General features: G+C 28.6%; 2 protein-coding genes across 5 annotated transcripts; one reads left to right on the plus strand and one right to left on the minus strand.

Annotated features, from left to right (window-relative positions):
• Positions 1 to 977: 977 nt before the first annotated feature.
• On the minus strand, positions 978 to 3,712 carry LOC132925115 (uncharacterized). Its single transcript, XM_060989537.1, has one exon. It carries the CDS (start codon positions 3,061 to 3,063, stop codon positions 1,135 to 1,137), a length of 1,929 nt encoding a protein of 642 aa, XP_060845520.1. The 5' UTR covers positions 3,064 to 3,712; the 3' UTR covers positions 978 to 1,134.
• Positions 3,713 to 6,354: 2,642 nt separating this feature from the next.
• Positions 6,355 to 13,066, plus strand: LOC132928038 (protein Wnt-16-like). Of its 4 annotated transcripts, none has more exons than XM_060992595.1 (8): positions 6,355 to 6,922; positions 6,986 to 7,110; positions 7,727 to 8,016; positions 11,050 to 11,206; positions 11,629 to 11,779; positions 12,028 to 12,168; positions 12,245 to 12,502; positions 12,566 to 13,066. In XM_060992595.1, exons 2-8 carry the CDS (start codon positions 7,034 to 7,036, stop codon positions 12,665 to 12,667), a joined length of 1,176 nt encoding a protein of 391 aa, XP_060848578.1. In that variant the 5' UTR covers positions 6,355 to 6,922; positions 6,986 to 7,033; the 3' UTR covers positions 12,668 to 13,066. The 4 variants fall into 4 exon arrangements, with proteins under 4 accessions (XP_060848578.1, XP_060848576.1, XP_060848577.1 ...); XM_060992593.1 differs by having other exon boundaries at positions 6,355 to 6,772; positions 6,851 to 7,110; XM_060992594.1 differs by having other exon boundaries at positions 6,355 to 6,772; positions 6,879 to 7,110.
• The last annotated feature ends 255 nt before the right edge of the window (positions 13,067 to 13,321 follow it).

The following is a 13,321-nucleotide window of genomic DNA, read 5'->3' on the forward strand; positions in this document are numbered from 1 at the left end:
CCTTACAACTATGTCACTGAACTCCTAAACGGCTAGACCGATTTGAATGAAATTTTTTGTATGCGTTCACTCCTGGATTATTATTAGCGTTGGTTATTTTTTCTAAGCGGTTGCTAGGATACTAAAAATTTCAAAAAAACAGAAATATTTAAGTGCATATTTGACATATTTATCATTAAAGATTTTTTCAAGTGCGATGGACAGAATTTTATTTTAGTTTAGTTAACGCAATATTTATTTCATGGGAAGCTCTGGTTATATATATGGAAAATTCTAAAGAGAGAGTCCAACGGATTTTTATTATTATTAACTAATAAGGATACTATTTTTTTATTTGCATTTTTGGTCGATGTATAGGCCATTTTAGTCAACAAATTATTCAGTGATAAAATAACGGTTTTGGATCTTGTTAAACATACTGAATCAGTTGTAAACAAAATTAAATCATTGAGTTCAATTATTTGCTATATTGATGAAAACTTTGTTAGTACTATCAAACCTGTTGCTAACCTTGATTGCAATGCTAACATCAGAAATGTATTTGACGTTTTGGGTAAGGATTTAGATTTAGCTGATCTAAATATGGAATATACAGATTTAATGGAACATAATGAATTAGAAGAAATACGACAAATGCCATTGCCTAAATTAGTGCAATATTTAAATGGGTCCAAAGAGTTTAAAAATATTAGTATTTTACTTGCTCGTGTTTTAGCTGCAAAACCTCACAGCGCTGACGTTGAACGATTAATCAGTAAAAGTAATATTCTAAAATCAAAGTTTGCATGTTGAAACAAAAAATTAATATATTTATATTAATTTTAACATGCCTGCTCTTCAAAATTGGAATCCAAGACCAGCAACACAAATATGGTTAAATCAAAACGAACGCCGCATTAAAGACACACCTAAAGCCAAACATCAAGAATGGTTTAACATAGGGTGACCATAAAAATAAAATAAAAATACGGGACACTTTAGTTACTTAACTAAAAAAAAAAAAAAAAGGAAATTCTAATTTTAACTAAATATATTAATATAAAAAAAACAAATTAAATGTATGTTGTATAATAGTTTTTAAATACAAATAAAATATTAATAAGTATAATATGTACACAAAAGTCCAAAAAAAAATTATTTTGATGACGATGGCATGTAAATTTCTTCTTTTGATGTTTTTGTATACTTTTGTGCTGAACCGATTTCATCAAGTAACCTAGTTTCTTTTAATAGAATATTATAAAACTCATTACAACATAAGTTTTTAAAGTGTGTTTTTACGATTATAATTGATTTGATAGTTTCAACCAAAAATCGATTTTTTTCATCTGTCCACAACACATTAATGGTTGAAAAAATCCGTTCTACTGCAGCATTTGTACCAGGAATTGCCAAAGAATATTCTACGATTTTTGATATGTTAGTTGTATCAATGTTATGAGCTTTAGTGTATTCAAATATTTCACACCACTTAACTTCTACTTTAGCGGAATTTTTTTGCCATTCATGAATTCGTGATTTAAAAATTTGTTCTACATGACTGAATTCATCAAATAAATTATCTTCATCTAATTTTATGTTAGAATTATTTCGGTTGTTTTCCATAAGAAATTTAATACATTTTTGAACATTTTCCCAAGTAGGACAGTTTATTAGTTGGACCCAATGAAATATTTTCAACTGGTCAAAGTGGCAACCCCATTTTTCTACGTAAGATAAAAAAGTATTATAAAATAGATCAGTACTTTTTTTGAATGAGCTTTCATTATACATATTATTGTTTTTTAAATCATTTAAAAGCGATAAAATATTTGTTGTAAGGAAGTTTAGATGTTTTCTATTTTTTATTTTTCCAACTAAAATTTCTAATTCCTCTGCAACTTCACAGGCTGATATTTTATCTCCTTCTATTTTAGTTACAGTATCACAGACAACCTTTAATTGGCTTTGTAAAAAATGAAACCACACTATAGACATAGGATCGTTAAAAAACGATTTTAATATTGTAGGACACTTTTCCTGTTTCTCGAAGTATGATTTTAAGCCCGGGTAAATATCAATAATTCTTGTTATTGCAGGTAATAAGGATAACCAAGGAGTTTTTACACTTCCAAGAATATTTTTATATTCAACATTTGCATATTCACAAAACTCTTTCAAATGTTCAACTCGAACTGTATAGATATGAAAAAATTGAAAAATTTTGTTAACTATGATTTCTACATCAATAGGTAACACATCAGCACTTGATTGCATAGCGTTGTGCAAAATATGAGCAGCGCAACCTACTCCAAAAATATTCGTTTTTAAATTGTTATTTAAAATTGAAAAAACATTATTTGATCCTTTTCTTAAAACACCTCCAAAGTTAGTATTGCAATTATCTCCAGAAAATGCAACAATTTTATCTGACAACTTATGCTTTTTTAAACTTTCAATTATATAAGTTGATAAAATATTTGCTGTTTCTCCTTTTAAATTTGTTACTTCAAAAACTTTGATTTGTATTCCCGAATTTGGTTTGAAATAACGTATTAAAATTGGTACGATTTTTAGGTTCTTATGGTTAGAAGTATCTATCATAATTGTAGCAAAATTTATATTTTCTATTTCCTTATAAATTTGTTGCATGGCGAAAGGAGCTAACACATTTAAAACAATCGATTCAGCCTTAGTTCTCGCACATGTAAATTTTTTATTATACATTTGTTTTAAAAGAGATGATGTGCAGTCCATTGATCGAAATGAGTGATTGTGTATCACGGTATGAAATGCGAATATCCCTTCTTGTGCTGCAGTACGTCTACTTTCGTCAGTGGACCCACTCGGATCATTTTTAAAAAAAAAAGAAGTTACCTTTTCGTGTTTTGATGCAGCTGATAATGCCAGTAAATGTTTTTTTACTTTTGTAACATGTTGTGTTATGTCTGAACGTCCACCATGTTCTATAGAAAACACTGACTTACATATGGTACAAAATATTTTTCCTACTTCGTCAGCATCTTGTAAAAAAGGAAATTCTAATTTTAATTGTGGAGTAAAAACGCACCGTCTTTTGGGCATTTTAAAAAACAAATTAGGTATTATGGTACACTGAATTTTAAATAAGCTTAATAAACTACACGTGACACGTCAATACGTCACTACGACTACGACTACACTGTGAATGTCATCGTGAACTCGACACTCACGTATAAATATTAATAACAAATTATATTTATAATTTTACATAGATATTATAAAATAAAAATAGACATTATATTTGACAACAAACTGGTTGTGGTGAATGGAATTGTACTTATTTAGTAGACGACGTCACACATCAATATAATAATATTAATAACATTTTGTACGTTATCGTTATATCATTAGTATTTATAATCGTCGGTTTAACGTGTCGATAATAATGTGACATTATTAGTTCTCTATTTTCAACTCGCAGCAATTATAATAATTTATTGTTAAGACAAGAATCTAAAAATAATTCTGATAAGTATAGATTAGATGTTTTATTGAATATTGTGATACAAAAATATCGTAGAATAAAAAAAAAAAAAATTATAAAATTATAAATTAACAATAAAGAGAAAAACGGGAATAATACGGGACCTACTTGAAAATACGGGACAAAATGCGTCCCGTATAACTTTTGTCGGGACAACGGGACACAAAGTGGAAAAACGGGACAATCCCGTATAATACGGGACGTATGGTCACCCTAGTTTAACAGGATATTTATAGAAGCAACAAAAAGAAAATCTGAAGAAGAAACTGAGCAAAAAATTAAAAAAAGAATGTTTTAAAATTTTGTGTGCTATGTGTTGTGTATATAAATTTTACAAAAAAAGAAAAAAGGACATTAATATTTAATAAAATATTTTAAACGTAAATATTTATTTTATTTCTTCTTAATAGGTTAAATTTTAAATTATTCCACCTTAAAGCTAAAAATATCATCATTTTAAACTATAATTTCATATTATATTTCGATATTATTATAGTTAAATTTAAGAAAAAAATGCGTAGTTGAAAAAAATCCTTAGAATAAGTCCCGTCCCACACTATCGACTTTTTATTAGGTGCCATTACAAAAATTAAACTTAAAATACTCAATACTTATTAAATACTTAAATCAGTCCGTAAAACTTATTCGAACCTAGTCAATGAACAGTTTGATGTTAAATATTAACCCATTGGCAGGTATGTATGCACATTTTGTACGAAAAGTATTATAGCTTTATCGACATAACTTTATCTACGCCGATTAATACTGGTATTTTTTTCTATTCTACAATGATGTATGTATGTTATAAATACTTAACAATTATTCTTTTTTTGTCTTTTTCAAATTATTATCGACGTATATTGTAGCCAACTCCGTCCGATCGTACTAAATACCTACGTCTCGAGCCTAATCGTGAATTCGTGATATTATTTTTTTGTTATATAAATAATATTTTCCTTTAATACGTGTTACGTCCCGACTGACGTCGATTCATACATCAACGTAGGAATGGAAATACTGATGTATAAGTGTACAAATATCTTTATTATACGTTTTAAACTTGATACAAAATTACAATGTAAGTAAATATTAAAGTGATGGTGAGCGGTGTTACGACCTGACTCCTAATACTGATATAAAAGACAATGAGTGGTGTTACGACCTGCCTCTGAGCGTCTTGGATATCCTTAACCGTCTGCCGAGCTCTCGTCTTGATCACCCTTATATACGGACGGCTCACAATAGAGTGGTGGTAATGGTGATGGACACTCCGTTTACACAAGGGCCTCGTATTAATTATAATATTCACGTCGCTGATTTTGATATCCGTCTTATGAGTTTCGACTTTTCTACGAATTTGAGCGACGTGTGATCATCCTTTAATGTCTAAATTAAATAGTACACATTGTTCTGTCGATAACGTTTTGGCCTTCATATGTTTGTATTATTAATTTGTTAAACGGTTTATGTTTATTCTTTACAGTATTTTATATAAGAATTTCTACATTAGAGCCATGGCTCGTAACATACGTATAAATATTTGGATTGAAAATACATTTCACACGACACCACACATCATAATTATTTGATTATTTATAATTTATACAACCAGTTCAAGCAATGTAAATCATGAATCATTCGAATACTTGATTATTTTTAATTCGACTACTTACTAATTATTCGATTATTTTGTTTTTGACTACTTATCATTCGATTATTCCCATCACTAGTTTCACTTATGCAAGGTTATTATATATTAAATACTGATATTGAAATTCCTCAGATAAACGTTACATATTATATAAAATACATAAACTATAATAAAAATATAGATATACAATTTATTTCTGCTTATTTCGTAAAAATCTATAAATAATAATAAAAACATGTACTTACTTCAAATATGCACACCTGGTGTTAGACACTGAGATAAATTTCCAAGATCCAACAATTTAAGTGCTTTCAATTAGAAAAGTATGAAAATAATAATTGTTAAATGTAATTCAACTTAATAAGTAGATTAGGTTATGTCGTTTTGTATAGGTATTTAATGTTTAACATGTTTAAAGATTATTAAAATATGATTTTTAATTCGTAGTTTTAATTTTTTTTTTTTTTTTTTTTAGAAACAATAATTTTTAGCACACATGGGTATTTTGCTGTTTTTAGATGCACATTTTCTCACAATAAGTGCCAATACATTCAATATAGACATATAGTTATTAAATATTCATACACCAATTACCTACGTATATAATTGTTTTTATTAATTACATGAACAGCTTACGTAATAAGTTATGCATGCAAATTTCTTGGAACAACTTGAACCGCTACCGCTTAGCAGTAAAATGGCAACGGGACTACGAAATAATAAGAAAATTAATAATTGTATGTATGCACCGCTCGAAAACGTAAAAACGGAATACACTAACGTAGATGAGCGAATATAGAATAATGTTTAAATAAACGAGATAATAATCAATAATCCGTTTCGTCGGTGCGTAAGCGTAGACCGACTTGCGAATTAATTATACCGCAGACCAGATGTTGCACTAATTTTATTAACGTTTGCCGACGGGTCGGTGTCTCGGTGAGGGATGACTGATGGTAATAAACTAATATGAATTCAACGTAAATAAATTAAAATGTGTATATACAACACATGGTTGTACGTATATATTAATATATTATTATAACGGAAACACAATATCTGTGTAATGGAAAATTAAATATCAGTGTAACAGTTTGGAAGGAGTGATTGTCGTTACCATCTGGCTAATTGCAACTGTGAACGGAGTGGGGATACGTTGTAAACGCAAACGATGTTGTCGGTGGTGATGGTGAAGTGATGGTCATTAGTCAGAGCGATCTCCGACGGTGCGGACCGTTCGTTCAGTGCGAAAACCTTACGCAATCCTAATCAATTATCATCCATTCTACTGTCCAAGCGATATTATCTACATTAACTATATTTTATCTATAAACCTTGCCGTCCGTGTACGTTAATAAATAATAATAACAATATCGTCTATCGAGTACTTTGTCTCTGCACTCTCTTGTCGCCTCTGCAAAGTTCAAATCGTTCACGGTTGTTACACAGCAGCAATTCGTCAGTCGTTCGTAGTCCGAATTCCCTCTATCCGGGCCTGGAGAGTAACGTTTAGTCGTCGTCTGCACTCCGGACTCCGCAATCGCCACCCAGCAACTTGGTCGCCACTAGATCCATCTGCAACAACTACAATGTTGATGATTGCTCATACGAACGCAGTAAGTGCGCCATGTAATCGTTTGGTACCGTGAATGCATTCCAAACAATTTCAACGATCGGCTTATATACGTCCGTAGGTCACATACATCTGCAACTGTCATCTAGGTGTCCCGACTTGGTGACTGTTTGGTTTTTTGATGGCCCTACTCGTATGTCATAGTTTATACTAGGATGACGATGTTGTTCGGTTAATCTATACAAATTCTCTACAGTTCATATAGAGTACATCAATTCTTATATTATCTGTAACATTGGCCAGTATGAGAAATTTGATGAGTTTCATTCAACTGATTGTGTTGTTTCTGCCGTTTGCATTATCTGCGAGTCCAAATTGGATGTAAGTCATTTTATTAGCTAGTTTCCATTGGCAAGTGACTGTAGTCACTATATTGTGTTTGCTAAATATTGCGTTATGTAGTTTGAGTGTCATTATTTTCATTTTTACTGTTGTGACGTTTAGCATTTTTTGAATTATTTATTTTGTATAACTTTAAAATGCTTTCAATATTTTTAAACAGATTGATTGTTTTAATTGGATTGTATTTTTTGTTCAAATATTTTAGTAAATTTTATTATAACTTGACATTGCGTATTTTGTTAATACCAACAGTCATTTAGCCTCTATAGGTACAAATGGTACAATAAACTAGGTTTCCTTTCATCAGTAACTCGTAATAGCTTATTTTATTATTATTACTTTTTTGTTTGTAGTGTATTCTTTGTAAGTTTATATATTTTTCAGATAATAGCTTGTAGTATACATAATGTGTATGTATAGAAAAACCTCAGAATCGGTATCTATTTTCATATACATTTATATAATATGTATTATTTATATATACATATACAAATTAACCCATAGAGTTGATAATAATTAGCCCCTTTTTTGTAATTAGTTATTTTGAGTATTCTTTTATAAAATTTCTTAATTTTTCACCAATTTTTAATTGTAGGTATTTAGGTATAATAGGAATACCACCACCTCTTCAACAGCAACAAGCATCACCAGGTTCAGAAATCGAGGATCCAGAAATAGTTCAAGCCAGGGCTGTTTGTGGTGCCTTGCCAGGTTTAGCATCAAAACAGGTGGATGTGTGCATGAAGCATCCAAATGCTATATACTCAGTATCTGATGGAGCTAAAAAAGCCATTGAACAGTGTCAACTTCAATTTCGTCATGAACGATGGAATTGTTCAGTTATGGAAAATGAACAAAGTGTATTTGGTCCCACACTGGACAAAGGTTTGGAACTCATTAGTATATACATTTTATAGTATTGAATACCCTTTATTGCTCTTATCAAAATAAAATTTTGCACCCTCTATATTATCAATAGGCCTCCAAGACGTTTAATGTGGTTAAGACTCCTTTGCCAAAATAATTTATACTTACTATATATAATTATAATAGGACATTTTTTTTTTTTTTATAGTGTAATTATGATACCAAATAACATATTTTAGGATATTTTTAATAAAAGTACTTTTATAAAATTAATAAATAAGCTTTTTACTTCAAATAATGAGAAAATTATATTTTAACAATTTTTTAAAAACAAAATAAAAGTAATAGGAGTTTAAAACAAATTTTATTTTTTCTTGATTTCACTAATGCAAAATCATTAATTATGCTCATAATTAATTTTATGTTAACCATAACTTGTTTGATTGACAAAATTGACAAATTTGTAAGGTGCTCTTGCCCAATAGTTTTTTTTTTATTCGTTCTAGCTTAATGAAACTTTTTTTATAAAGAGCAACAGTAAGTGGAAGAGTGAGATAGATTTTAAAAGCAATTTTAATTGATTCTATGTGTATCATACTAGAAACTAACATAGTAGACATTTTTTAAGTCAAGAAAAAAATATATACCGGTTCTTGAATTATAAAATTTCTAGACACAACTCTTGTTCATTAAAATCAACAGAATATTTAAGAGCATGTCATACTCGCATGTGTTATTTCCGTTGTACCAACATAAAACAGAAGATTTGCGTTCCAGCGGAATAGCAAAATTAATTTTATGCTGTTAGCTTTAATATTAGATTAAATTTACCTATCTATCTACCAAGATAATTTATGTTTTGAAAATAATATATTAGTTTTCATTATTTTTAATTTATTTAATTAGTTAAATAAATAAATTTGTTCATTGGTTCATTTGTTTATAGTAACTTATTATAAATTATAATAATAGTTATTACTTATTAACTAATAATAGAAAAATCCATTGATCACACTTATCTGACTTACAGTGTACTCAATACTTGCGCAGTTACGCACTGGTCAAATAATATTTATCGAGAGACTTGAAACAATAATAATGCTATCAAACTCATGATCGACAGATTTTTCTAACTGATCAAGTACACTATAAAATAATAAGTATATAATATTGAATCTTATCTACTCTTCAATTTCATTACCTCATTATTCCTCAAAAAATGTTGGCCCGTAATGAAAATATATATCTCAGATTTGGCCCGGCATAAAAAAAGCTTGGAGACCCCTGATCTAGGCCATCTTATAGGCTTTTATTAGTATTTTGATTTTAAAGTGAGCTACAAGTATTTTAAAGTTATAATATTTTAGATACTCGTTTAAAAATTAAAATACTAATGAAAGCCTTTGAAATTCCCCAGATATTATTACCTACTGTTGGATAATAGGGAATTGACTCTCGTGATAAAGCTAACACAGTAAAATTATTTCCGATAAATTTGTTTTAATTTTTTTTTTTTCATCATCCAATTGATTATTTAAGAATTAACCTCTTAAAAATTCAGTCGCAAATAATATATCATTTCTATTGTATCTGATACAACTAGAAAATAATGGAATCAAACACGACTAAAATTTAAGTTCTTCAATGGGTGTTAATAAATGCCCTTCATCCTCTGCAAGTTTAAATGACTCATATTACTTTGAGTAATAATTTTTTTGAGTATATTTGGTTCGATTTCAAGTTCAACAGTTAAATTGTAGATATTTTTACAGTATTCTTAACGCCGGTATCGCACATTTGTTGAATTGTTGTCAATAATACTTCAATTTTTATAATTTTCATTGTAAATAATAAACTTTATCAATATTGATTCTCAGTTTTCTTTAGTTGACTAATATAACATGTGTAGTTCTATAGTGTCACCTAGTGTTTATTCTTGAATAGTAGAGTAAAAAATAAAATAATAATGTTTGACAATTGATATAATTTTTGTTAATTGTGGATTTTTGTTACACACTAATTATTTTTATGCCCTCGGAGATTGTCTATGTCAACAACCTCTAGCTACGGAACCGATTAGTTTTTATAACAGTCATAATACTTCTAACATTTTATCATAAATAGTTTTTGACTAATTAATATAATATAATTAGAATTGTATATAATTGGTAAAATATTATCTTTTAGATACTAATGAATGCATTAGTTTATGACAGTTAGTTTAATTAATGTTTAGAAAAATCACCTTGTTATTCATATCTTCTACCTTCATTAAACTACATTTAGAGCATCATAACAGTAAAAGTAACAATGGTTCTCACTTACACAAAAGCTTTGAGCAAAAATAAAACTAACATTTAAATAACATAGAAAATTGATGTAACAATATCGTGATTAACATTGGTATCAGTTTTATTGGCTTACAGATTTTTTTATAATACTTCATAAGTTTAATATCAACCAGGTTCTTACATTGGATTAATATGCGGTTATCGGGAGGGGATAGGGAATACATAAATACACATTTCTTGATGATTTTTAGAGTTTTTCGTGTGCGCATGCGCAATACAACTTGCATTTTTTTAAATGGCAACTATCTACTATTTCATAATAATTCATAAAATTCTAGTATGATTGTTAAAAAATTCAATAATTTTTATCGAAACTGACTGGTTGCCATTTAGTCAATTTTGATTTTAGAGCTATGGTAAAAAGGACCAAATCGACTTAAAAAAAATTCGGTCTATCCGAATTTGGTATTCAAAACACCTGTTGCCATTTTATAAAATGCAAGTTGTATTGCGCATGTGCACACTGAAAGATCTAAAAATGTAAAAACCATCAAGAAATGTGTATTTATGTATTCCCTATCCCCTCCCGAAAACTGCATATTAATCCGGTCACTGGACAGAATTATTTAGGGTTACCTTTAAAAGGAATCACACTGTATAATAGATTTAATAATAAAAATAAATGTATTCATTTATTAATATTAAAAAAATTAAATCAGACAAGTTCATAGTTAATAATTATAATTATGTGTTTGAGTAGGTAGTAAAGAGACTGCCTTTATCTACGCTATCACTAGTGCAGGTGTAGTGTATTCAATTACAAATGCATGCAGTTCAGGAAGATTAACTGAATGTAGTTGTGACTCTATGCAGCATGGACAAACGACACCTGAAGGATGGAAATGGGGAGGTTGCAGGTAAATATTATTAGATTAAGATAATAACATATATTGTATAAACAATATAATCATGTTTTTTTTTTTTTTGGTAACATTAAATTGCATTGAACTTTATTAGGACATTTTTGCATTGGTATAAAAATTAAAATATATATTTACAAGAACATTTCCAATATTTAACTTTTCTAGAAAGTTTATGTCTAAAACTTATATTTTCATAAGTACCTAGCAATATCTTTTTTTCATATTATATGTAGGCAAATTTTTTTAAAAGTTATTCTTTACCTGACATTTATTACCATAATCAAATTTAATTAAATAAAACTTGTATTAAATTTGGCCTAACATTAAGAAAAAGTCCTGTTTCAGACGTCAAATATACTGTTACCTGAAAAATAGATTAGATTGTATAGTGTTTAATATATATTTTCCAACTTTAGTGATAATTTGCGTTTTGGATTGCAATTCTCTCGAAAATTTGTTGATGGTTCTGAACCCAATCGTCCGGATAATTTCAAAACCACAAAACAAAAAAGAATCTGGTCTAATCGCCTCAAAATGAATTTGCATAACAACGAAGTAGGCCGACAGGTAAGAAAGACAGTTGTTATTTTGTTGTTAAACTGTTTCAGCATATAATATGGTTTAGATAGCAATGAATAGCATTTATTTATAATCGATCATAATAATAATTTTTGAGATGTCCACATAGTTTTACCATTAAACTATATCAGAAAAATTATACAATTTGTATTTTATTATTATTATTACTTATCAGGGGATCCTGGTATCATTAATCTGCAAATAAATGTTAGTTATCTAAATTATCCTGTTTTTAGATTGTAATGTCGTTAATGAAAATGCATTGTCGTTGTCATGGTGTATCTGGATCATGTGAACTAAAAACCTGTTGGAAATTTATGCCATCGTTCAATGAGATTGGTAATGAACTCAAACAGAAATATGGAAAGGCTATTCTTGTATGTTGTAGATTGATTTTTTTTTTAAATAATAATTATCATGGGTTTTGATGACTTCTATTATTCATGACGATAGATAAATCATACTACGAGCGATTTACAAAAGAAAAACAGTACTATGCATAAGAAGAGAGAGCCCAGAGCTTTGAAGAGACTAAAAAAACGAATGTTAATTGAATCAAAAGAATTGGTGCATATACAGAAGTCACCAAACTATTGTAAACAAGACTTTGAAAATGGAGTACTGGGTACAGAAGGTCGCAAGTGCAACATTACATCTACTGGGCCGGATTCTTGTAATAAACTGTGTTGTGGTCGTGGTTATATCACTAAGGTAATAAATAATGTCTAATATTGATAAATATGAAGTAAAATATTTTTTCTTTTTTTTTCTTAGGTTGTGAAGGAAGAGGAACACTGCAATTGCAAATTTGTTTGGTGCTGTTACGTTAAATGCGATATCTGCTACAAAAACATTGAACAAAAATCTTGTAAATAAATACATGAAATTGAACATGTACTTGAAATTAAATTTTATATGATTGCTTCAAAAAAAAATCTTTAGTCTGTTGTTCTTATGTATAAATGCAACTTTGCATTCAATTAATAGAAATAATGTAATACATTTTCAAAAACATATCAGTAATAATTAAAATCAAGCACATGCTACGACGTTATGAATATTTTTATCCCATTTGTACGTTTCCAATCTCCCCTAATGAAACACGTCTTCCACAATTGATGATTAACTTTCGCTTGCACTCGCATACTCTGTAGTATACGAAAGCACATTGTGTAGCATTTAGGGCATTAAATATTAATATTTAGTTTTAAAATATAATGATGTATAAGAATGTAACATTATTCCTTCATATATTAAATTATTATTCAACTAAAAGTTGTTTGTATTTTATTTTATTTTAAGACTTCTTTTTATACAGGATAAACAAAATATGTATCCATTTAAAATTTTTGATTGTAAAACTGTAATTTTTAGGTATGACAAAATTAAGAAAAGATAAATAAAATATTTCATCAGTAATTAAATAATCAAACAACTGAATTTTGTTCCCTCCTCCAATCATAGTCTTGAATTAACATTGAAATCTTGAACTGAGAAATTAATGTTAAGCTGAATACCACATTCAGAAAA

Source organism: Rhopalosiphum padi, chromosome 3 (assembly GCF_020882245.1).
Source record: "Rhopalosiphum padi isolate XX-2018 chromosome 3, ASM2088224v1, whole genome shotgun sequence".
Classification (NCBI taxonomy): domain Eukaryota; kingdom Metazoa; phylum Arthropoda; class Insecta; order Hemiptera; family Aphididae; genus Rhopalosiphum; species Rhopalosiphum padi.

What these genes read in the sequence shown, in the direction of transcription:
- LOC132928038 (XM_060992595.1), top strand. Translation starts at nt 7,034, where the DNA reads ATGAGAAATTTGATGAGTTTCATTCAACTGATTGTGTTGTTTCTGCCG. An exon ending in TGGTCCCACACTGGACAAAG is followed by an intron (nt 8,017 to 11,049) that starts GTTTGGAACTCA and finishes GTGTTTGAGTAG; the next exon opens with GTAGTAAAGAGACTGCCTTT. An exon ending in TGGAAATGGGGAGGTTGCAG is followed by an intron (nt 11,207 to 11,628) that starts GTAAATATTATT and finishes TTCCAACTTTAG; the next exon opens with TGATAATTTGCGTTTTGGAT.
- LOC132925115 (XM_060989537.1), bottom strand. Translation starts at nt 3,063, where the DNA reads ATGCCCAAAAGACGGTGCGTTTTTACTCCACAATTAAAATTAGAATTT.